General features: G+C 33.8%; 3 protein-coding genes across 5 annotated transcripts; 2 read left to right on the top strand and 1 right to left on the bottom strand.

The window, feature by feature from the left end:
• The first annotated feature begins 12,433 nt into the window (after positions 1–12,433).
• LOC122595542 (importin beta-like SAD2) lies at positions 12,434–18,720 on the top strand. 3 transcript variants are annotated; one of them, XM_043767917.1, is made up of 21 exons: positions 12,434–12,646; positions 12,910–13,045; positions 13,538–13,625; positions 13,724–13,873; positions 14,089–14,251; positions 14,358–14,542; positions 14,622–14,795; positions 14,903–15,048; positions 15,126–15,249; positions 15,333–15,513; positions 15,609–15,768; positions 15,850–15,891; positions 15,964–16,082; positions 16,163–16,361; positions 16,438–16,569; positions 16,656–16,759; positions 16,864–17,043; positions 17,131–17,410; positions 17,508–17,662; positions 17,739–17,865; positions 17,953–18,720. In XM_043767917.1, exons 1-21 carry the CDS (start codon positions 12,557–12,559, stop codon positions 18,105–18,107), a joined length of 3,090 nt encoding a protein of 1,029 aa, XP_043623852.1. In that variant the 5' UTR covers positions 12,434–12,556; the 3' UTR covers positions 18,108–18,720. The 3 variants fall into 3 exon arrangements, with proteins under 3 accessions (XP_043623852.1, XP_043623853.1, XP_043623854.1); XM_043767918.1 differs by lacking the exons at positions 17,739–17,865; positions 17,953–18,720 and having other exon boundaries at positions 17,131–17,248; positions 17,335–17,410; positions 17,508–17,595; XM_043767919.1 differs by lacking the exons at positions 17,739–17,865; positions 17,953–18,720 and having other exon boundaries at positions 17,131–17,188; positions 17,335–17,410; positions 17,508–17,595.
• A 956-nt stretch (positions 18,721–19,676) lies between these two features.
• LOC122597316 (putative clathrin assembly protein At1g25240) lies at positions 19,677–20,807 on the top strand. The gene has a single exon (XM_043769923.1). It carries the CDS (start codon positions 19,677–19,679, stop codon positions 20,805–20,807), a length of 1,131 nt encoding a protein of 376 aa, XP_043625858.1.
• A 764-nt stretch (positions 20,808–21,571) lies between these two features.
• Positions 21,572–23,416, bottom strand: LOC122595504 (protein BASIC PENTACYSTEINE2-like). The gene is made up of 2 exons (XM_043767872.1): positions 23,310–23,416; positions 21,572–22,671 (listed from the first exon to the last, which is right to left on the bottom strand). The coding sequence occupies exon 2, from the start codon at positions 22,660–22,662 to the stop codon at positions 21,787–21,789; it is 876 nt and encodes a 291-aa protein (XP_043623807.1). The 5' UTR covers positions 22,663–22,671; positions 23,310–23,416; the 3' UTR covers positions 21,572–21,786.
• Between the last annotated feature and the right edge of the window lie 2,698 nt (positions 23,417–26,114).

Genomic DNA, 26,114 nt, shown 5'->3' on the forward strand with positions numbered 1-26,114 from the left:
GTACCGTGGCATCTAACTAATGAGCGTTGATTTCATCTAGTTTATATATTTCTATCACATTTTTTTCCCCGAACATTCAGTCGGTATACGACATCGGGGAAACCTCAGCGTATAATGGCGAAGCCTTGCACGTACCCTAGACAACAGATATTGATCATGAGCCGTTACAAGTATTCAGAGGGAAAAACCTCAAGGTTTTGCCATCCCTAAGGATCAAACTCAAAGCCTTGGGTAACACCCACCGGGAGTTTCTTTGACTAGTTGGACTGACCTTCATTGTAAATCAATCAGTTAGATCCTGCTCTTTACCCTTTTGGACAGTATTCATCAAACAATAGGTAGCATGTACCTAGAATATACGTAACTCAAAACGTTGACGGCAACTTTAGTTAAAACTAACTACCTAAATGAGAACAATGCCCAAACATGTACCTATATAATCGATCACCTCTGGTAGAGATCATATATGCGTTTGTACGTGAAAGTTTTTCTTTTTTTCTGATACTCCTAGAAATTACACTGAATGCATTTTGTTAGAATGTAAGTTGTAACTAATGTAATTTAACAACTAAAAGATTTTAACTAATCAAGAGAATTTGACCAATTACTCCGGAATTTGTAAGTTGTTAATTAAGAGGTAAATAAGTTTTTCACTAAATAAGTTTTCACCAACTAAAATGTAAGTCAATGATGCTATCATCATACCAAAAACATGATATTTTACTTGATGTGTGCACTAAGTAAGTTTTTGATGGGCCACAGCCCATTCGATCTGCCTTTAACATGATATCTATAAACCCGCGTATTGATTTTTTCTATTTTAGAAAATTCAACATTTTTTTATACCCAAAATACCCTTATTTTTTAAACTAAATTCTCCTATACACCCAATCTATACTTTTATATTATTTAATAAATAAAACAACCTTCTCTTTAGAAGTTATGGAGGAATTATATAAAATACCATTAAAGATTAAATTACAATATCAGTCATTTATCTAAAATATCTCCATTAATCTTTTATCAATTATCTTTACATCACTTATCTACACCACTCGACGCCGCCTCCACCACCAACAGTGACCCCACCACCACATCGTCGCCGCATTGCGCGGGTACCGTGCTAGTTCTAGTTAGGCACAATTGTATGCGCATGTTTGTTTATACACGAGTATCATTCCTCGTTTGGTAAATCAATGTCAGTATAGTTTTGAATTAGTCAAAAATTCATTTGTTAAAGTTACGATTATATTTTAATCTTATAATACTGTAAAGCACTTGCTCGAAAGGTAGTATTTCTTGGTGGTGGTTAAATTTGTGACACGGACCGGAACTATAAAGATATACGTAATGGGCTTGTGATTACCTGGCTTGGGCTTGGGCTTGGACTTAGACAATTGTTGGATTATCTATATCTTTAGTTTCAGTATTTTAGATCCTACTATCCTAGTCACTACTCTTTATGTATTATTTTCTTTTATTCTGATTAAACTCTTTCTTCTTAGTAAAATAATTTGGGTATTTAGATATTAGCTAGTCTTGTTGTTTATATTCAAAATGTCTTCACCATCAATGAATCAAAATTTATGATGCGACATTTTTATAGCGACACTCTAATACCAGCATGCTACCAAAACTAGTAACACGAAAGTGCGAAAATGAACAAACAAGTACTTGGGCTGTTCCATATCTAAGACAAACAATGAATTAAAAAAAAATAAGGCTCCAATACTTATATGACCAATAATCCAAACATGAAAATTAACTTCAAAGCCAGCCCAATAGACTACAGAAGACCACTGCTAGTCTGCTAGTCTGGCTCTGGCAGTCTGCTACTGCAACATATTAATGCTACGAACTTTGAATGATCCACCAAACTTGAGCATCTCTGATAAAAATATGTCATTTGTTCGACAAATGTTAAATTCTCTTATTTAAGCACTATATTATTCTACTACAGACCTACAGTATTAATTCATTTGTCATCTTATATGTATAACATAGCAATATCATATCAATTATTCTGTCAATATTTACAGAGTCTCACAAAAGCATTTTTCATAGATGATATTTCTAGTTTCTTAATTTGTCTCATATATATATATATATATATTATTTGAACAACGTGTTAGTAATTAGCTATTAGCATTCGAGACACCACAGTGACATCCAATTGGATAGTATGCGAAGCTTGAGCCATGCAAACCTAGGACTCTCCAAACCCCCAAATAATCCACTCTTACAAATGTAAAAAGTGATATTAGAACCCTGGTGGATTTCTCCAAGGTCAGGGGACGACCCAATGAGCTTTACGAGGTTCAAGTGAACTACATGATTTTTTTCCATATAACGAGCATGGTACCTGCACAATGAGGCGGCAGTAGTAGGGAAGACGGTCTGCTTTATAAGAGACTTTTGGGTAGTTACGTAAAGAAAAAAAAACAAAAAAGTCAAAGAGCAAATAAGGTATTTCAAAGACAAAATTTAGAGGGGTGGGGGATTTACCTTTATTAAAGAGTGGTAAAGAGATAAAAATAGAGATATGAAGTCTTCTATGCTATTAGTTTTTATAAAATGGGACAATTGCATATAGTATCTGTTCTAACTTGAGATATGCAATTTCATACCGCCAAAGAATGATATCCGCACCATCAAAAATTCAAAATCATGGCTTCTTTTTCTCTAAAGTACATAAGTTGTTATGGTGTTGAATCATATTCTAAATTATGTAATTATCATTTGAATTTGCATTTGTAAGGTGTAATTTGACGAAGTAACTAGTTTTTATATATTCCCTCTAAGGAAAAAAATCAAATTAAAAGAACCAAAAATCCATATGAAAGAAAATATCAAGTCCAATACTTTTTTTATTTTTTTTATTTTAAAGTAACTTTCTATTCATACTCGCCCTGGCAAAAAACACCGGCGGCCAAACCAATATTTACAAATAACTACAAGAACAAGAAATTACTTCAATCTTCCCAAGTAATATTCCTATATTTCGTTCTATTTTTAAACCAAAGAAACCCGAGAGTCTTAATGTTATGGATAATCCCGTTGGTCTTCACTTTCACTTCCACTACATCGAAAATACTTTCAGTGGAAGTATTTACAATGAGATAATCTATTGACTCATGTGTTTTGACTCGTGGGTCTTATTTTTTTCCGTAAACGGTTTCCGCTTTTCAGAAAATGTATGTTTAAACATCGACACCACACATGTAAAAACAATTGAACAATAAAATTGTTGCTGGTGGTCACGGATGGTTAGGCATAAGGTTGGTGGGTCGCATGTTTGTAGTTGGCTTGGTTCATGCCAATCATGTAGCATTTTAGCCTATTCGTGGATGTGGTAAGTCGCAAATGTGAAATAATGTAAAATTTATATTGGTTTTTAAAATAAGACTTTTAAATTATATAAATTTATCTATAGAATTAAGTTTAACTAGTTCAAAATGGTAGACAAACATAAAGAAAGAGATGGTCTTGATAATCAAAATAGGCTTTTTAGATATATTGTTTATTGTTTATATAATACTTCACATATATATTGTTTTATAAACCAATTGACCCCTTATTACTTTTTTACCTACTTAAATTATCCATTTTTTTTATTCATTAATTTAAATATCCCTATCGAATATATCTATAATACTCTTAATACAAATTATTTACAACATACATTTATTAAACTTTAAATAACTACATTACCTAGTTTAATATCCATTATGTTTATATTAATCATCAACCACACTACTACCACCACCACCCGTCTCCACCAACAGTCGTTGTCACCATCGCTGCAACCACCATCATCTTAGCCCTGAATCGTGCGACTATGTGTCTAATTATCTATAAATGATTTATCACACTCTTAAAAGAATATCATTTTAATCCAACTTACCATTTGTGAAAGACAAACTTTGGGTAACATTAACCATGTCTCGATACGATGGTCAAGGAGTAAATTCAAGATCGAACTCGAGAACTACTTCCATCTAATTCATCTTTGACCAAGTCAACATTTTGATGATATTCATATTACCAACCTTCTCATGGAGTCATAGTAAAAGGGACATTTTCAAACATCTGCAACAACTTTTGGAATTATATTATAGTCCTATATAAAGTTACAAACAGAATATTATATTTTTCGAAGTGCTAAAACAAGAAATAATATACTTTATAAATCGTGGAAGTAGTAAAACTAAAATAGGACGTGCAAATGCACGTGCGGCAGATAATCCACTCCTCAACTCCCGAAACCCTACATGGCTACATCGAATATTAGCTGCAGCAATTCCTTACTCAAACGACGTCGTACAGGCATAAATGATAAATCCAAAATGTTTCAGCTTTTCAGAAAAAAGTAACGAAACATGCGTGACCATAATTCAGTTGGCTTGAAATTATGTTTAAAACTACGTGTATTCGTTCATTTCTTTTAATCTTAAACCTTTAATACTTACTAAGCTAATCATATTTGTATTTTTCTTTTTAGTTTTTTTTTTTTTTTTTAAAATTAGTTTCGATTCAGACGTGCTAGAAACAATTTTTTTTTTAATATATTTTTTTTCCGGATAAAAATATGCTACCTTACATCACTTTTAATAATTATATATATTTTCCCTCTTAGGCAAATTAAAAGTTGTTATATTTGATAACCAGCGTCTTGCTAGTTATTCTGAATAGTGTTTAAAATAGTTAATATTGTAAAACTTTATTTTTTTTATAACTAGCGTCTTGTTAGTTACATTCTATTCAATATAATATAACTTTGTTGTTCAAAATTAAAAAAAAAGTTGTTATATTTTAGCTTTTCAATAATATTTAGAGATTTGCTAACTAGTGTCTTTAGGATGCCAGTTATCGTGTATTTAGAGGGTGTTTATAATTACGTTTTGAAGTATTTGATTATTACATCTTTAAAACACAAATAATTTAAAAAAGTGTTCAGATAGAAAATTGATTATCTACTATGAAAACGCAGTTTTAGAGAGTATATACATACATGTTTTTTCAAAACACAATTTTGAAAACGCAAAATCTATTTCTAAATGCACATCAAATATCCCTTTAATGAAGTCTAACTTCATCAAAATATGAAAATATGCATTTATACTTTGTATAAAAATTATAATTGTCATATTGAACTAATGAGGGTTTTTTTCGATTTTATGAAATAAAACTTCATTAAATGCATGATACCTAGTTTAGCAAATTCGTAATATTTAATTTGTAACATTTATGATTTTTGACTTGTTTGACTTGTGATAAACGTGATTTAACGTGGCTTATTTATTTTGAACCATTGACTTAAACGTGTTAGATGACTAATTAATTTAGTTAATTAATTGAAACATTTCATTTTCTTGATTTATGACTTAGAGACGTGTAATTTACTATACGGGGCTATGTGGTCGAATTTATTGATTTTATGACGAAAGGCGTCTTATAATTTAACTAGTAATGTAATTGGGTGATCCACGGGTCAACCCAATTGACCCATGAACCACCCAATTGACCCAACCCTATCCAATCACCCAACCTAAGCCTTCCACCTCCCACTTCATCCATTCATTCAATTCTTCCACCTACATCCTCTCTCTCTCTTTCTCTTTTTCTCTCTCTCACTAAATGCAAATATCTTTTCTCTCTCGGTCGTGAGATTTACAGGCTTTAGGTTTCCTGGGTCTTCGTGGAGCATTTACCGGGTGGGAAGGAAACAGGTCTTAGGTCCTCGGTAACCAGTCCGAATATCCGTGGCTAGACCCTTGTTGTTCTAAAAAAAGTATATTTTCTCTTTCTCTTTCTCTCTCTCTCTCTTAATTCTTAGCTCAATTAATGTTTTTCAAGCTAGATTAGTTCAAGATTCATCATCAATATCATCATTTAATCATCATATCAAAATTTAGAAAGTCAAAGTGCAAGGAATCACCATTCAAAGCTAAAATTCGGATTTGAACTTGTGGTGGCAGTTTTGGTAAGTCAAACTCCTCCTAAACTCATCATTTAATGTTATAAAACAGGTTTCTAGTCATGCTTAAGTGTTTTGGGTCGATTTTCAAGTCAAAATGATGATGGGTCAGATTTAGGGTTTGAAATGGGCAAAAACGCATCAAAAACCGAATCCTTCCTTTGTTTAATGTTTTGGATCAAATCTTTGGATGGGTTATGTGTGTAAACTTGTTCTTAACCTAATGTAAACGATTCTTGGTCGAATTTCGGGCTAAAATGCATCTAAATCGAAAACTAGGGTTTCATGGAAATAAAATTAGGTCAAGACTAAATTATGATTTATATTAAGATTAAGGATCGGATTTGGAAGGGAAATGAGTTTGTTTATGTTCATCTAAGTTTAACAAAACACATAAACGTATTTGAATCATCCCAAATCGATTGCATAGCAAAAATTAGGGTTTTAAGGCTTGTAGATAAGCATGAGCAACAATCCCAAAATACCGAAACCGAATATCGGTACCGATGGGATTCGGTATAGGTTTCGGTATTGAAAATTTAGAGAATTCGGTTTCGGTACCAACCGGTTCGGTACCGGGAAACCATATATGAGTACCGAAAGCATGGAGGCTTTTCTCAACTTGTTTGCTAATGCAAGTTTTATTATATTTTGCGATTGGAATCTATATTCTGTTTGAACACTGCCTGTTTTTCAAAAATATATTGCTCCAAGTGTTTGTTGTAAGTGTAATGTTACCTAAATACATTGTTATATTGTTGGAACAAAAAAAAAGCTCGTCTATTGGGTTCAGGGGGTTTTAATGGAAGTGAAACCTACAACTTACACATTATTCAACTCAATCTTCCGTTGGTAATGTTGATCAAATGTTCCAAATCATTTTACATTTGAATTGTTACAAATTGACTTAAAGTGATAATTTATAAAGTATTTGTTGTCATTTGAAATTGTCAACGATATATATCTAGCACGAAAAGGATAATGTCATATAAAGTTTGCTATGATGTAAAATTTGTTGCCAGTTTTCATCTTTAAGATTTGTTTTTTTAATGATTTGATGTTAATCTACTTTTGGTGGCGTTTTCCTTTAGCTCGAAACAAACCGATTCACCTGTTTATTCATTGGCACTATGGAATATGGATGGGAAACTTTCATCAGAACTTGGCATGAAGATTCGGTATTGTTCGGGACTAAACCGAAATACCGGTACCGTATCCATGTAATCAGTACGGTATTCGGTTTTCACTTTGGGTTGTTTTCGGTATCGGTACTAGTCGGTATGGTTCCGGTACCGATCTCATCTCTACTTGTATGTCAAGTTTGACTTTAAAAGTCAACTGGTTCACCACCTTGAAGTTGCCTAGATTTCTGCCCATTTCCGATGCACCGTCTACTACGCCTGTTGCAACATCTAAGACATTGCCCATTCTGTTCCAGCGTCCCTTATGGTGACGAGACTGTCTGAGACGGTGGTCCCTATGTGGTTGCTTGAGCTTTACGGTCAAAACTCATGTTTTACGCTAGAATTGATCGACCTAAACGCCAAAATAATGGTTTGCAGGCCACCGTCTCTTACGATGGATCTCACCATCCCAGACGCCACCCCTATTCTTGCCCACTGTTTGTTACGCTGGTAGGGAGCATCTCTTACGTTGGTTGTTTAGTGGTCATCGTAACCCTACGCTGCCACCACCGTAAGTTACGGTGGTGTGGTACTTGTGATTTTTCAGCTTTTCCTAGTTCGCATCCAATGTTCCTAGCTTCGAGTCGGCCCTTTTTTTACTCTTCCCTCAGCCCATTTTGTGATGTGTATGAGACCCAATCGTCGTCTAAAGTTAGAAATCACCTATAAAATATCAAACAAGATTTGTAATAAAAACATATTATAATTATGATAGGCGGTGCTCACGAGATGATTATTGGACGACTATAGATTGACTTTGACTCGTTGTTGCTCGGCAAAGGTGAGTCTCGTAGCCCCTACATTTATCTTATTTTGGGGTGGAAAGTGTACTTCATGCTTGTCGATTGATACATTTGATTACGACATAAAATGAGACGTTAGTTATCTAGTAGTTTTATTGTGATACATGTTATTTGACGTTTATATGTGACGAAAGACGGATATTATATTTATGGGATGACGTGACAGTGGATTGACGAATCCACGCCCATTATGATCATGGCCACATTATGATGATACTTTATTTAAGATGTATGACGTATATTATATATATTGTAAGACGTGGCGGTGGATTGACGAATCCACACCCAACATGATCATAATCTGGATTCGGGTTGTTAAACCAATATTATGGTGTTATTATATGTATTGACAATTATTGAGACGTTGACGTTTATTGTATTGACTTTAACGGGATTAGGTATTCTAATCCTCTCTTATCGACAACAGTTGATATCCCGACATTTGATTTTCATTACTTAAACCTACGAACTCATCAGCTTTATGTTGACACGTTTTAGTTTACTTTTCAGGTGAACAGGTAAACCAGAGACGTATTGGATGATTGATTGAATGTTTGCATGCTAGGATTGGACTTGGGCTACATTATTGGATCCGTGATTCATAGTTTCCGATTATGGGTTATGCTTAGGATCATTTGCCATATTTTATACTATCTTTTGTAAATGTTTGATGGTTGTGCTCCTTATGCATTTTTGTATGATGCGGTACTTGTATTTGATTGAATTATATGGATTGTTCAATCCTTTTAATGCATTTATATCGTCTCTACTTAATTTCCATGTCGTGCTGTGCTTAGTATGTAACCCCATAATTCTGTCTTGTTGGGGTGTTATAGAATGGTATCAGAGCCGTGGTTGTAAAGAATTAGATAGATTGACCTAGCCTATAGCCATTGCACCCACATTTCAGATTAGCATGCATGATAGGAAATTTTGTGTGTGATGTGCAAAATCGAGCTTTAAATTTATAAAACTAAAACTACCCAAACTCACTACTACGCACTCACGGGCAGTGGACCTGATCGTTTGTAATATAGTTAAGAGATAAGTCTGAGTTCGTTCTCAGGGATTGGAAATGATTAGTTGCTTATGAAATGGTTTGGAAAACGGGTGTTGCTTCGAAAATCCTCTTGACAAATAAAGTAAATTAATTTGCAAAATAATTGCATAAATTTAAAAGAACACTTCAGACAATATAATTAAAAGTCATCCACCTTGACTTCCCTCGACTTCAAATGTGATTGCATTTAATGAAGAAAAAATTCTCTAGAGTTTAAAGATAATCGTGACAAGATTAAGCTACTCACGTGGTACCACCAACCGTGAACAAATTATCGAATCACCTAACTACTAGTCGAATTACCCAAGCCGGTACCACCAAAACTAAGACAATTCTTCTAACAATCAGTTTTATTGACTATCAAATTATCAATTGAACCTATGTGACAATAGCGTGGTACCACCAATCGATATCAATCACGTTGACAAAATTAATCTTTTCTTAAAATGATATTCACTATCATACCATGAAATAGTGATAATTACATATAGACAAGTAACCGTTTTAAAATCACATACACATTCAACTGGTACCACCAACGAAGAATCATATGCAACCAATATCAAAATTAATTAATAAAAAGAGTTAACATCATCAAGATCACAGAACAACGATAATTAAATAAACCCTTTTTAATTAAAAAAATATTGCAATCACATTATCCGTTTAGTTTCATCAAGGTGGATGATTAAACGTTTAGCCACTCATGATCAATTCACAATAATAAATAAAATAGAAGAGAAACATGATGTACCAATCGTTTGAAGAAAATAAAATGCAAGACAATAAGTAGATACGATCTAGATGGGTGCCCGTGAATCTTCAACGAATCCGCCTAAGAAATAATCTTGATTGGAGGAAGAAGAACCCTTGTAGAACAGCTCCTAGAAAGATTTTTGATAGCCAACTTTCGACCTAGGGTTTTCTATTTATACTCCTCCAAAATCTGATGCAGAAACAAGGCAAGTCTGATTCTCCCGTGCACCCACTACGGCGCAGTGGGGTTGAGACTTCCCTCACTACGGCGCAGTGAGGTATTATTTGACTTTGACTTCGGCTGACTGCGGCGCAGTGGCTTGTGTGACCACCACTGCGGCGCAGTATGAATCCACGACCTCCTTTCTTCTTAACCAGACTGCGGCGCAGTCCTTCTGTAGCCATCCCCACTGCGGCGCAGTGGGGCAAATCCCACTAAATTCCGTGGATCTGGGCTGCGGCGCAGTGGGCTAGTGCATCCCCACTGCGGCACAGTGAACACTTGTACAGAGCCACTTCTTTCGATCTCGATTACTCGTCAAACTTTGCCGTCTCTTCCACTCAATTCAACTCTCAATATCATATTGCACTTCCAGGCCAATAATCATCCGAAAATGTACCAAATGAACGTGTATCCTGTTTAGAGCTTGTAAACACTAACAAACACTATAAACACGCCAAATGCATACAAAAACGACTTAAAACATATAGTAAAATGGTCAATAATGATGTGGGTAATGGGTATAAATTAGTCACATCAATGTGCAATGTGAATTGTATGACGCATAAAACTTGTTTAAACGGAGTTCGTAGGTTTCTCATGACTTGCTGGCTTGATTGTCATATGTATTACTGTCGGGATATCACCATAGCTTGTCAAATTGACGTTGACGTATATTCTTGTGAATTCTTGAATTATTTGATCCTAGCAAAGTGAAATGATGACATTAGCAGAGTATGACACTCGGTAACCCTAGAGGAGCCTGATCGACGAATCTATGGTTACACTATGTCATATAAAAGTTAATGATCTCGTGGATTGCGCATTGTGGATAAGGTATAATAGGTAACTCGGTATGTTTAATGAGTGTTGGTTGGATGGAGGGTTAGCAGCTGGTACACCTTGTATACATACCCAACCAATACTTAGAGGGCATAACGGAACCAAATTCTGACTTCGATTCAATAAACGGTATGGATGGAAAGCCGCTGGTATCACCTATTTACAAACATCTTTAATGTATTGAATGTTGAAGAAAAAGCTCCAGTATGAAACGTAACATTTCAGGAGCTTTTAGTTTGGATGAATCTTTTAGTTTTAAAAGTTACACACATATTTCTCAAAATTGCAGTTACAGCCATCATACCAAATATTTCGAAATAATAAAAATTCTAGCTAATAGCTTTATATAAAAGATACAACTTAAAGCTCCAACTAAAACTCTAAAAGCTACAGCTACCTTTATCAAACATACCTTAACTATAAATCTTCATAAATTATCTGACTAATTAAAATATCTTACATATATTTTAATTACCTAATAAAACATTTAAATGATTTTCCGTTTCACACTTTTTTCTTCGTTTATGTTTTGCATTCAATGATGGCGAATATATACTCCGTATGATGATGATAGCGACTTGGTCCTTTGAATTATGATTCTAGTTTTGTCCTGCTATATGACTTTTGATAATATTGTTGGTTCAACTATCTTTTCACTCAATTGTGAGACATTTTGTTCACCTAATTAGTCATTAGACAATATGTTAGTGTTACTAGTAGTATTTTAGCTTTAAAAAAGTATGTTAAAGAAATGTGACAAAATAATTTATGTAATCAAACAAAAAACTATAGTGAGAATGAATTATGATTATGATTTGAATCTCAAATCTTTAAGGTTTAAATATATCAAAAACTAATGGTGAATATTAGAAAAACAATAAAAAATTATTATGTATGATTTGAAAATGCAAGTTACAAAGAGAATTTCCAACTCTAGTGCGAAAGCCAAAAGTGATTGACCTCTCATGTCAGATTTCAACGTGATCCATATTGAAACGATGACTTGAAAAGCTTAATTGAAGCGTTCAAGTTGGATTCTTGTATTTGAAATGTTCTTTTAGTAGAAAAAAGGAGTATATTATTAACCATTTAAGGTTTACAAAAGTAATTGTGTTCAATTTTTTTTTTCTTCCGAAAGAAATACAGTTGAAAAAACTCATAGAATACGTTATAAAACTGCATTTATCTAAGTAAAAAAAATCATGATTTTCGAATAATCGGTTTTTGCTTTAGTCATCCTTTTCCAAATCCTAATAAAGTAATAAGCTTGATAGATAATTCATTTTACTAATAATTGTTCTTTTTTATTTTATTTTAATGTGTTACGGACGGATAGTCGTTACATAAATAGTTTTCCTAATTACATGATCCATATTCCATAATTACGATACATGGAAAAACAAAAGATAAAACGATTTAAAAAAATAAACAAATGTATTATACATATCAAATTTAATGAAATAAAAAATAATTAAATTAAAAAGGATAAACTTTTCAAAAAAAAAAGTTAAAAAGGATAAAAATTTTCCAATAATAATAAATTAATAATCATATGCATATTTCTTTCATCTTTTTTATATTCATTCATGAGTTCATCATTTTCCCCCCTTCATCTTTTTCCTTCTTCACAAATTTCCTGCAAACCCTAAAAAAACTCCCAAAATTCAATCAAATTTTCATTATACATACAAAAATCCAAACGTATACAATCAGATGGATCTTCAAAATCTCGCAATTGTTCTAAAGGCAGCTCTCAGTCCCAATCCTGCCGAACGTAAAGCCGGTGAAGATAACCTCAATAAGGTTCACTTTTTACACTCTTTCATTTCATTACTACTTATATACATATACTGTTTTCAACTTTGACCCGTTTTGACCTGACCCGACCCGACCCGGACATATATGATATTGTATTAAATTATCATTTCCTGGTGGACTGCATATTGTTTTGATGATAAAATTTAAGTTTATGCTTGATAAACTATTAAATTACTTGTCGTAATTTACGCGTATACTTACGAAAAGCTAGAAATGTTATATTTTTGTTTTTGTTGTTGTTGCTGTAGTTTCAGTATAGTCCACAGCATTTGGTGAGGCTGTTACAGATAATAGTAGATGGAAATTGTGATTTGGGAGTGAGACAAGTTGCTAGTATCCATTTTAAGAACTTTATAGCCGAACATTGGTCGCCTCATGATCCAGGTACTTTTCCTCTATCGAATTTAACGGTTAACGTTGGAGAAACGACTCGTATGTTGGTGCAGTTTGTTTTTCTTTATTCTAGTATCGATAAAGTTATAACTTATATAGTCTGTTGTTAACTGTTGTATGATACTTTTGGTAACCCGAGTATAAAATTACAAACCAAGTAAAACGACAAATGGTATGTACGATTATTTAGGGGTATTTCTTTAATTTATTTCTCAAAGGCTGAAAGGCTGCTTAGTAGCTAGCGACCCTGAGATTATGCAAACCATAAGCTTAAGCTCTCCTAAGGTTTTGTAACTTTTCGGTAAATACAGATGTTGTGTGTCACCTGAACGCCATGTCATCATTAAAGTTGTTTAATAAGATATCAACCTACACACTTACACTCAACCCGGAATGTAATATAATTGAAGTTGTTGAACGACATTGATATAACTCAACACCAAATGATCACCTCAAAATCATTTGTTTTTCTTTTTAATGTAGAGGAACAATCGAAGATTTCACCAAGTGATAAAGAGTTGGTGAGGCAGAACATTCTTATATTTGTAGCAGAAGTTCCTGCATTGTTAAGGTTAGAGAATGTTGCTTTAGCCATTTTATCTTTTTTTTTTTTGTGCATTGTGAATCAATTTATTTGGTATGAAATAAACCATCGTGTTCTGTAAACAGGGCACAGTTGGGCGAGTGTCTCAAGACAATTATTCATGCAGATTATCCTGAGCAATGGCCAGGTCTTTTGCAATGGGTGACACATAATTTGCAGGACCAGCAAGTTTATGGAGCTCTTTTTGTGCTACGAATTCTTGCTAGAAAATATGAGTGAGTCCTGGTATCTGAACATCTTGAGTTCCAACGTAGTTTCTCTATATGGCTCCACTTGTATCTTTCAGTATCCTTTTAAAGGATACATCTCAGTGTTTTTTTTAATTGGTACTAACGCTACTTATATAATTTTGAGACGTGAAACAAGGTACCGTGGTTTTTGTGATCTTTGATACTGTATATACTTACAATTACAATATTGCTATGTATAGGTTCAAGTCAGATGAGGAGAGGATACCAGTTCATCATATTGTTGAGGAGACATTTCCTCATCTGCTTAATATTTTTAGCAGGCTTGTTCAAATAGGAAATCCGTCAATGGAAGTAGCAGATTTGATTAAGCTCATCTGTAAAATATACTGGTCTTCCATTTATGTAAGTTAGCACGTCAATTCGTCAAAATATATATACACGTAGGCCTAATTTGTGGCATACAGAAGTTCTAGTTTTTAATTAAAAGTATTTTTGCAAATTTGTTCAGTTAGAAATTCCAAAGAAGTTGTTTGATCCAAATGTGTTCAATGCTTGGATGGTCCTTTTCTTGAATATATTGGAAAGACCAGTTCCTTTAGAGGGCCAACCTGCTGATCCAGAGTTACGTAAGTCATGGGGATGGTGGAAGGTAAAGAAGTGGACAACCCATATATTAAACCGCCTCTATACCCGGTTAGCCATTTCTTATATCTTTTTAGAGATATATAGTTTGAGACTTCGTAAACGTCTTTCTGATTTTGACTTTCTGCAGGTTTGGGGACTTGAAATTGCAAAACCCTGATAACAAAGCGTTTGCTCAACACTTTCAGAAGAACTATGCCGTAAAAATCTTGGAATGTCATCTGAATTTATTGAATGCTATCCGCATTGGTGTCTATTTACCTGACAGAGTCACCAACCTAATTTTGCAATATTTGGGCAATAGGTATGTCTAATGTGAATTTCAGTTATTATTATATGTTTGATGCAACTATTTATGTTTAACTATTACACGTATTGGGTATTTTTTGACTTGTCCATATGCACATGCAGTATTTCCAAGAGTGCTACATATAATATTCTCCAACAAAGACTTGATGTGCTTCTTTTTGAGATAATATTTCCTCTAATGTGCTTCAATGACAATGATCAAACGCTATGGGAGGAAGATCCACATGAGTATGTGAGAAAAGGTTACGGTGAGTTTTTATCAATGCATGTGCTTTTACTGTTCTAAGTTAGATCGCGACCGATCGTAATTTTCCCCTTGGTGTAGATATTATCGAAGATTTGTACAGTCCTAGGACTGCAGCAATGGACTTTGTGTCGGAGTTGGTGAGAAAACGTGGAAAACAAAACCTTCAAAAGTTTATTTTATTCATTGTGGAGATCTTTAAAAGGTATGCCTTTTTAAGGTTATCTTTACAGCACATTTCCAATGTAGAAAGCTTTAGTAATTTGTAATGTGTATTCCTTCTATCAGATATGAGGAGGCACCAATTGAAATCAAGCCTTACAGACAAAAGGATGGCGCACTTCTTGCTATTGGAACACTGTGTGATAAATTGAAACAGACTGAACCATATAAATCTGAGCTTGAGACCATGTTAGTGCAGCACGTATTCCCGGAGTTCAACAGTCCAGTGGGCCATATTAGAGCAAAAGTAAACTTCATTATGTGGTTATTTATTCTTTCTATTTTGAAGCTATCAATTTCCCCCAAAACACTTCATTTAAAAATTTTTTTTTTGAATGTTAGGCTGCATGGGTTGCTGGACAATATGCTCATATCAATTTCTCTGACCCGAATAACTTCCGCAAAGCATTACAAAGTGTTGTTGCTGGGATGCGGGACCCTGAGCTTCCAGTGCGTGTTGATTCTGTTTTTGCATTGCGGTGTTTTGTTGAAGCCTGCAAAGGTAAACTACGAATATAATGTATCCCCTTTATAAAATCCACCATTTGTTTATGCGTTTATTTATTTATTTATTGTTATGCAGATCTTGGTGAAATCAGGCCCATTCTACCCCAGTTACTTGATGGTAAGTGTATCAAATTGTATCAACTAATATTGCAATTTGGTTTGTCTATCCTTACACATGGTTTTTATTCAGAGTTTTTCAAGCTTATGAATGAAGTGGAAAATGAGGATTTAGTGTTTACCCTTGAGACTATAGTTGACAAGTTTGGAGAGGAGATGGCACCCTATGCTGTTGGCCTATGCCAGAACCTGGTGATTAATATTTTCATGAAAAATTCAAAATATATAATGTATCTTATTTTGGTCACTGGCTAATGGTCCTATTGATACAGGCTGCTGCATTTTGGAAGTGTATGAACACCGCCGAAGCAGATGTTGAAGCTGATGATCCTGGTGCTTTGGCTGCTGTTGGATGTTTACGTGCTATTAGCACGATTCTTGAATCAGTCAGTAGGCTCCCTCATCTTTTTGCCCAAGTTGAGCCAACTTTACTTCCAATAATGCGGCGAATGCTTACAACTGATGGACAAGGTAACATAAATATCTGATATATCTATAATTTGTATATTTCATTTTCTTGTAGCTCAAATATGAAATTCTTTTTCAGAGGTATTCGAAGAAGTTCTGGAAATTGTATCATACATGACATTTTTCTCACCGACTATATCCATGGATATGTGGAGTCTCTGGCCATTACTAATGGAAGCTCTAGCTGATTGGGCTATTGATTTCTTTCCGAGTATGTTAATATTCTTTTCATTCTCATTACTCATCTTCAACTGCATATGCTCGTTTTGAATATTTTGGCGTTTTCAATTGGCGAAGATATCCTTGTTCCTTTGGACAACTATATATCCAGGAGTACAGTGCACTATCTCACATGCAAGGAGCCAAATTACCAACAGAGTTTGTGGATTATGCTTTCCAACGTATGTTTAGTGTATTTAACTATTTATGTTTGTTCTTTATAAAATAATAACTTCTGCTATGCCAGATGCTTAAGAACCCTGGTTTACTTGATGATTTGTTGCAGGTAATGAATGATAAAAATTTGGAAGACAATGACATTGAACCTGCACCTAAGCTTATAGCAGTAGTGCTACAAAACTGCAGGGGTCAGGTGGACCCTTGGGTTGAGCCATATATTAGACTCACTGTTGAACGGTTGCGCCGAGCTGAGCGGCCGTTCTTGAAATGCCTGTTGATGGAAGTTGTAAGTTAAATCGAGAGCTATATTTTTTTTGTATGTTATGATTATGATCAATGATTTTGGATTACCGATAATGGTATTGTCATGCAGATTGCTGATGCTTTATACTACAATGCGACTTTGACACTTAATATATTGCAAAAACTTGGTATTGCTTCAGAAATCTTCAACCTTTGGTTTCAGATGTTGCAACAAACCAAAAAGAATGGTATTCGTGCTAATTTTAAGAGGGTAAGTGATAAGAAAATTTGCTGTTTGGGGTTGACATCCCTGCTTTCACTTCCTGCTGCTCAGTTACCCGGGGAAGCGTTGGAGCGTGTTTTCAAAGCAACACTTGATCTGCTTGTTGCCTACAAGGATCAATTAGCAGGTTTCTCCAACTATAACAGCAAGTTCTAGTTTGTTTTTTTCCGATGAATATCCAATTGTGTTATGGCTGTATATGTATTTTTATACTTAATTTACAGAAGCGGAGAAGCAAGAACCTGAAGATGACGACGACATGAATGATGGTTTGGAAACTGATGATGATGGCGATGAAGGGTATGACAAGGAAATGGGAGTAGATGATGAAGATGGTGATGAAGTTAATAGCAGGAGGCTTCAGAAATTAGCTGCACAGGTTTCCGAAAACTCCGTTATCTGACAAATTAAGCATAACTTTCTACTAATATGACTTGCAAGTTTTTTATCCTCAGGCAAAGGCATTCCGGTCAGCTGATGACTATGATGATGACTCGGATGATGACTTCAGTGATGAGGAGGAGTTACAGTCACCTATTGATGACGTGGATCCCTTTGTTCTTTTTGTGGATACTGTGAAGGGTAAGCCTTTTATTCACACTCATTAACCAATCTACAATCCATTTTCAAAACCTGATTTTTCAGGTCTTATATGTGACTATTCTGTAGTGATTCAAGCATCAGATCCAACGAGGTTCCAGATCCTATCACAGACGCTTGACTTCCGTTATCAGGCACTTGCAAATGGAGTTGCCCAGCATGCTGATCAGAGAAGAGCAGTAATTGTGAAAGAAAAGCTGGAAAAGGCATCAGCAGCTTCATGATATTTGTGTGATATAGATACATTGGTGTTAAATCTTTGCTGCTTGCCTTCAATATTAAGGTTATTTCTGTCCATTTCCCAATGGTTGAAGAAAAGTGACCGAAAGGAGTCTTGATGGGCATTCAGACTGGTTCATAGATGTCAGTGGTGAGTCACAAGTACTCGAAAAGAGTATATTTTTGGTTTGACAGCTGCCAGGGCTTTCTTTAAAAGCTTAGGTATCGAGTAAAGGTAAATCACAGGGTTATTGGAGATGGTTCATGTGGATCAGCTGGGCGTTGGTCGGGTGGTGTTTGTAGGGTTTTGTAGTCGTGATTGAGATGAAAGCCCTTTTCGGGGGAGCACTGTGGTGCATACAGGGTCTGGTTTAAATTGCTTGTTGAACAATTGAAGCTTACATAATTGGATGTTATATTTTTTCATTCATTTTTCTCAACTCTGTTTTTTCGTGGTCTAGGTGTCCGTCGACTCAAGTGGATACAAATTTTTGTTACGGATTTGTGTTACAATGCCCGTCATCTTGAGTTTTAGTATCATTTTTGATACTTCATCATAACATTGGTGTAATAATGTCTCCTTTTTACTGATCAAGTGTGTTCTAGCTGTTGATTACACATAATCTTCATATAGCTGTATAATAATTTTGGTTAGTTGTCAGTTGAGATTATAACTCACGGCCTAAGTAGATTTGTGTGATTGGTTACTTTTAAGTCAGATAGCAGCTATGAAGTATAGATTTTCACGTCTTATAATTAGTGATTCAATCATTCTGCGGTAAAAAGGTGTTGGACCTTTTGCTCTCAAGCTGTACTTTGGCAATTAGGGGATAACTGAGACTGTTTCTCGCAATTAGGGGATAACTGAGACTGTTTTTCAAAGGTGATTCATCGCACGAGTTTATCAAAGCTCTAACAATGATGGTATATATTGAGCAATGTAAGGTGAACTCTGGAAGTGAATTACGATTGAGCAAGCCCAGTTGTGCCCTAATTGTCCAAGTACTTGGGAACAAAATGTCTTTTAACACTTCACAAAATGATTGAATGACGAATCATACGACTTGGGACTCCATATACGCTACACAGTTGCTCTAAGTCACATAAAACTAAGAAATTAAACAATGACTCGTAGACCAGGACTTAAACGACTGATTAACAGTATGGAGTTTCGTCGACTATCGCCAAATGATGCATTTTACTACATAGATTACCACCAAATTTTAGGGTTAGTCGTGCAATTGATATGAACCAAATCTATGTAATATCATCAATGATCCTATCTATACATGTTATAATATATTATCTTATCGATAGTTATGCTTATGAATGGGTATGCTTTTCATATGTGATTGAGGGAGTATGATGAAATTATTTTAGCTAAGCCATATTGTTATCCGCAAGTAATCATCACTTTATACAAAACACCATATGTTGGTGTACAATTGTTAGGACGGTTTAAATTTCAGACAAATAATGAAATAAATGTCTACCAGTGAAAGAATAGCGAACGAGAAAATAAAAGAATTGAAAAAATAAAACAAAGAAAAACAGCAGGGGCATTGGGACAGAAAATGAGGCTGTGGAAAAAGGTTTCTGGAACGTTAAAAGACAAAACCAGTCTTTGTAAAACAAGACTCGGTCGTCGTTCAACGTTCCAAAATCCTGATATCGAGAAGGCAGTCATCAAGGCTACGAGCCATGATGAATCCTACATCGATTTCCGCCACACCCAATGTGTCTTTTCATGGATCCGTGTTTCTGATCATTATCTTTCGCCTGTGTTGTGGGCTGTCTCTAACAGATTGGAGAAAACCCACAACTGGGTGGTGGCTTTGAAAGGCCTCATGCTTATACATGGCATTTTCTGTTGCAATGTTCCTGTTGTACAAACGATCGGACGATTACCATTTGACCTATCAAATTTCAAACACGGGTACTCTGGAAGTGCTAAGAGATGGAGTTTTGAGGCGTTTATCCGTGCTTACTACGGTTTCCTCGAGCAGAAATCGATGTTTTTATTACATTATTCCAAACAACTATTTAAAGATCAAAATAAGAGCAAAAGATCTGTCATACTACAAGATCTTGTTTGTTTGCAAAATATCCAACATTTGCTTGACATTTTGCTCAAAATCAAACCACGATACGCAGCAAAATCAAACATGCTTGTTCTAGTAGCAATGGATTGTCTCGTGGTTGAGAGTTTTGATATTTATAGGTACATATGTAATGGGATCACTTCCATTCTTGATAGAATTGATTCAGGTAGGATAACAGAAGCCAAAATAATGTTAAGCATTCTTGAAAAAGCAACGGCTCAAGGCGAAAAAGTGACTCAATATCTAGACTTTTGTAGAAACATGGGTGTCATAAGTGCATCCGAATGTCCTAAAATCCGGCATATATCCTTGATAGATATTCAAGATCTTGAAAACTTTATAAAGTTTGTGGAAGAAGAGCCAAAACATGTGATTATGGAGAAGACATCAATGACAGAACCCCATGAAAGTGATGATCCGAGAAGTGGTTTGAAGACGATCATCACGGAAGAATGGGTGGTGTTTGAGGAAGATGATAAGAAACCATATCAAGAATTACCATTTATCAGTTTAGATTTCCCCATGGAAACTAGAATGCACAACACAAACCCTTTTCTTGATCAATGTCACACGTATGAATTGCCCGATTTGATTACTTTCTGACGGCCCAAATTTAGATCGAATTTACCACTTTTTTGTACAGTTTCACATCATTCAACTCATGACATCTCAGGATGATGTCCATGTATGTTGAGGGTAGGAAAACAAGAAAACTTCTTCAAAATCTGGTGCATATTTTAACTAATATACCTTCTAGCTTCCAAATTCTGTTCTATTTTACTAATTCATCTTTCACTAAAAATGACAAACTGATAACTTTGATGATATATACAACGAGTGTCAATACTGTCACAATCTTTGACAATTTTTACCAGTCGGTAATCTCAATTCTTAATCACAGTTTCTGTGAAAAATGATTCATGTGCTTAAAATGTGTCAAAGTATATGACAAGATTCTAGGTTAAGACATCAATCATACATATTATACATATTAGACATGTATTTAAGTCTAAATTTTTCACAATGCATATCAATCCTCGTATCCCTGTGATGTTTCATCGGCAAATAGCGTACTAATGTTTTTGTCACAACATCAACCTAGCTAGTCGATTTGTGTGGATTGATAAAGGTTCATCATTCGGTTTGTTCCAACTCCATGGTCATCTTTTCCTTCTTATTACACATACTTTTAAGTGAATGATAAGTACATAAATGCAACCATGTTTTCCCTTATAAAGGATTCCCATTTGATCTATATCAAGTGTTTAAGTACTAAAAGATGATCGAAATGAAAATTTTATCCATCATACATACAAATTACGCAACAAGATCTGCGCCACAATGTGAATTGAAGCAAAGAGACTAAATATTGAAAACTAAATCCATAAATCTACTGTTAGAGTTACCAAGAAACATCGATATTTTTTGCATAAATGGAAATTAAAAATGGTACCCCAAATGTCTAAACTCAATGAAAACCTGAAAATTCATGAACAAGTATACCTCTGCAACTGACCACCGATGCATATACATACAACATAATCTGAACCAGACACCACGGTGCAGCCAGAGGTCCAGCCATCTATCTGATCGTTACAAACTTGTTAGTCCCATGCTTAGCCCAATGTGCCCTCAAATCAATTGCATTAGCAAAATTGTAACCTTCGGAAGCTAACTTTTCTAGGACTTTCTTGAACGCACCTTGACTCATTTTCCTCCCAGCAATCCGTGCTCCACGACGTTTAGTACTCATTGGCAACGGGTACATTGAAATCGTGGTGGTACAACAAGCTGATTGCCACCCACCCATACCCCACCGGTAACATTGCTGAGGTGTCCCTGTACACGAACAAACCGGTATTGGAATTCCTGATATGTCCATATCTATACCGTTTATTACCAACTCCATACTCCGTTTCATGACTTTTGATCGTTGTACAGTCGGATTTCCATTTTCTTTCACTTTCTTTGGCTTTTTAGTTCGTGGGGCTTTTGGGGTTGTTGTCCCCATTGATCTTTTCTTACGTGAACCACTACCACCAACATCACCACCAACATCACCATCACTACCTACATTATCCTCGACGCTCATACCATGATCCTTCAAGGAATCAATCGACTGCATTATGTGCATTGAATTAGAAGCCGAAGTATCATGATGCATTTCATAACCAGGGTTTGCAGATTGCATATGAAGTTGTCTTTCTCTTTGTATCCAACTATCTCGCATATAAGGTACCGGTACAGGTGGCTGGTGGTGATGGTGGTGGTGGTGGTACCCTGCTGTCATACCACCACCACCACCATTCTGGTTTATCATTAACGGGCTTTCTCGAAATGGTTTTGTATCTCTATGGTCACCTATAGGAGACATCAATTGCAATCCCAAATTATCTTTATATGGACTAATAGGACTCACATCATAATACCCCCAATTTCGGAATCCATCATCATCCATGAATAAACCCTACATTTTTTACCAATCACAAAACATAATCATCAAATTTTAATACCAATTTATAGAACACCCTAAATTTGTCACATTCTATGCAATTAAAATTAATGGGTGGGCCAAAATCTAACATTTTATCCAAAAATGAACATAAAGATCAAAACTTTTTTAGATCTAATAATAATATATACAACTAACAAACATTATAAGCTTCAACAAAACCCATTTCAATTATAAATAGCTCAAACCTATATATAATTCAATTGCATTATCAAGAATTTCAGTATTTCTAAGGCACAAAAGCTAGATCTAACATGAACAGTGATTAAACATAACAGATCTCGAATAAAAACCATAACTTTATGTACAATAATGATAAAAAATGCAGAAAAGAATATACAAATTATGAAAAAATGATATAATTAAAAAACCCCATTTCGAATTTTATATCAAGGAATTATAAAAATCAGAACTTGGTATAAAAAGATGTGAACTTTGTGAAAAATAACATGAGCCCATTTGTATATATATATAAAGTCAAATATTTTTAGATGGGGAAAAAAGGGAAAGAGAGACATATAATAATTTGTATATGTATATATTGGAAAGATATAGATATAGAGAGAGAAATAAAAAGAAAGGAAAAGACTTACTTGTGTGGGTAAAAAACAGGTCTGTTTGGAGAGAGGAGAGAGGAGAGAGAGAGAGAATGGAAAGAAAGAGATGGGATAGGAGAGAGGAGAGAGAACAAATTGGAAAGAAGGGCTTAAAATAGAGGTTTGTTCTTGGATCAAAATAATATATATTCAAGAAAAATTATATAATAAATATAAATAGTATAAATAAAGCAAAATTCAGATGTTGTTAGTTGATGATGTTGCTTGCACTCACAGCAGCTGAAGCTCAAAGTCTTGTCAAAGCTCCTTTTGGCCATCCCCATCTTCTTATTCAATTCTTTTCTCTTCCATTTTTAGTTAAAATATATGGAGCAATGATGTATACTAACATCGAGAGTTAAAAAGATCGAACAACATTAGCTAGGAGAGTAAAATGATCGCCAGTTTAAAAAGAAGGGATAGGCCGAACTTAAATTGAGATGACAGCTTTAAGTTTGATTTAAAGGAGCTTTATAGTTTATACATAAAAAAGACATGATTTCGTAAATATTGATAAAGCCGGTATGGAAGATTAATTTATTTGTGATGTTGATTATACAAAGTTTAGGTGCAGCAAAGAAAAAGCAAAAAAATAAAAAGATGAGTATATAAATTGATAGAGTAAGATGTAAATTTGAAAAATAATACTCTAATAATAATCTTAAAATCTTCTTGCTTTTAGATGGGGACATCTGAAAAAATCAGGGGTGAGATTAAAAAAGAAAATTATTGGTATTCACATGTCACCATCTAAAGCTATTAGGAAGATTTTTGGACTAAATTTTTACAATGATAAATCATTTTCCATTTATTATACATAACATAAATTTTTCACATAATAAAAATAAAGTAGGGATGGATAGTATTTATCTATCATAAGTTTGTAGTGTGCTATTATGATCATCTCCAATTAGAAGTGAGCAAAAACTGGACCTGATAATCAAAAAATGAGAAAAACCCGATAAAATCAAACAAAAAAAAACAGAAAACCGAACGAAACTCATTGGTTTGGTTTTCGTTTTCTAAACACCGAACGGATTGGTTCAGGTTTCGGTTTCATATGCCAAAAAATTGATTAAAAACTGAACCGAACCAAATATATTTTAATTTATTTTATATTTATATCATATTACATTTATATCTGCTACTTATAATTTGTAACTATGTTAATATATTTAAACTTTTTGTCTTTTTAGTGTACAAATCTATATAAATTGTATGTTTTAAATGAAAACGTACGATAAAATCAATTTGATTTATAAAAGTTATACCAATTTTAACACCTTAAAATATAATTAGTTAATAAAAAGCATCCATATATTTTAGTTTTTGTATCATTTTTTTTCCTTAAAAATTGAAAGTTAAATATATAACATAATAAACAAAAAACGTAAAAAGAAGAATAATTATAACAAAAACCGAAACCAAACCAAACCGAACCGGAAAACCGAAAAACCAAACTAAACAAAAACCGAATCCAATGGTTTTGGATTTCTAAAAAATAAATGGATTGGTTTGGCTTTCAGTTTTAGGCAAAAACCGACCCAAACTGACACATACTCATCCTTATCTCCAACAGTATTTTCATGTCATTTGTTATATTACGTTTTTATAAATCTTTAAAATTTTAAATTGTATCTTTAATCATACAAAAATCTTTATATATCATTACATATTTCATATCACCATACATCTCTCATATACAGAAAAAAATGAAGTGTAAGGATTTTTCAAAAGCATATCCTTTTACAAACATTTTTTGTTAAGTATTTTTTAAGGATAGACATGCTTCAATAGTTGGAAAACAAAACCTTAACTAAAGATTTTATAAAACTAAACCATTTAAAATGATATTAGACTTACATAAACTAAAGTACTAAACCATTGGAAATGATATTAGACTTACATAAACTAAAGTACTAAACCATGTGGTAATGATATATCTTTTTGAATTTCTTCATAATTATTAGATCAAATATTTGGTACAATCAATATATGAAATGGTAAAAAAAAGAAAAAATTTTAATACTACATTGCACATGACAAATGTTTTGTGAAATTCGGAGAAAGCTTAATATAACTTCTTTTTTTTTTTAAATAATTATATTGATGCAGTGTTTCATTGTTTGTCTAAACTAGGTAACATTCGTTAAACTAACGAATTCCATAATAGATAATACATTTCTAACATAGTATGAATATAGTTTTTCCTATCTTTTACTAAGTTTGGTAAGTAAATCAACAATGGTCCATTTAAGTTATTTTATTTATGGCAAATATGAAACACCAACTTTTTGTTATATCTGATGGTGCAATTATATATATATATGACTACCACTATAAAGAGAAAAAAATAAGATTACTTTTGATCTAAGTCATTAAAAATAAACCTACAAATCAATCTCCACTATCTAAATTGAAAGTCAACTATGATATCTAATTATGTTAAATCTTTTTTGATATTTAATGTAACTATTATTATACCATTACATTAGAAATCTTGCCTATTAAAGTTTGACAAATGTTGTAGTGAGAAAATTTGCATTTCCTGAAGTTGTCTGGACATTTACATGCATACATTGATATTATATACCAATTTTTGTTGTCAACAATCCTTATTTATGTTAATGTTTTTTTTTTACGTGAAGTTAGTTAATAACTTTTTAAGAATGTTTTAATGATAGGTGGAGGTAGCAAAAGCTTATGAGAAAGACGTTCCAGCATGCCTGGGGTGTTTTAACAAATGCATAACATTCTAACATAGATATTGTATATAGGATTTCATTAATATTTATGATGTTT

Source organism: Erigeron canadensis, chromosome 4 (genome assembly GCF_010389155.1).
Source record: "Erigeron canadensis isolate Cc75 chromosome 4, C_canadensis_v1, whole genome shotgun sequence".
Taxonomy (NCBI): Eukaryota; Viridiplantae; Streptophyta; class Magnoliopsida; order Asterales; family Asteraceae; genus Erigeron; species Erigeron canadensis.

Bases quoted from the DNA above. Each gene is read 5' to 3' on its own strand.
- LOC122595542 (XM_043767917.1), top strand. From the start codon at position 12,557: ATGGATCTTCAAAATCTCGCAATTGTTCTAAAGGCAGCTCTCAGTCCC. The intron at 15,049-15,125 runs GTGAGTTTTTAT...CCCTTGGTGTAG, and splicing joins GTATGTGAGAAAAGGTTACG to ATATTATCGAAGATTTGTAC. The intron at 17,044-17,130 runs GTAAGTTAAATC...ATTGTCATGCAG, and splicing joins AATGCCTGTTGATGGAAGTT to ATTGCTGATGCTTTATACTA.
- LOC122597316 (XM_043769923.1), top strand. From the start codon at position 19,677: ATGAGGCTGTGGAAAAAGGTTTCTGGAACGTTAAAAGACAAAACCAGT.
- LOC122595504 (XM_043767872.1), bottom strand. From the start codon at position 22,662: ATGGATGATGATGGATTCCGAAATTGGGGGTATTATGATGTGAGTCCT.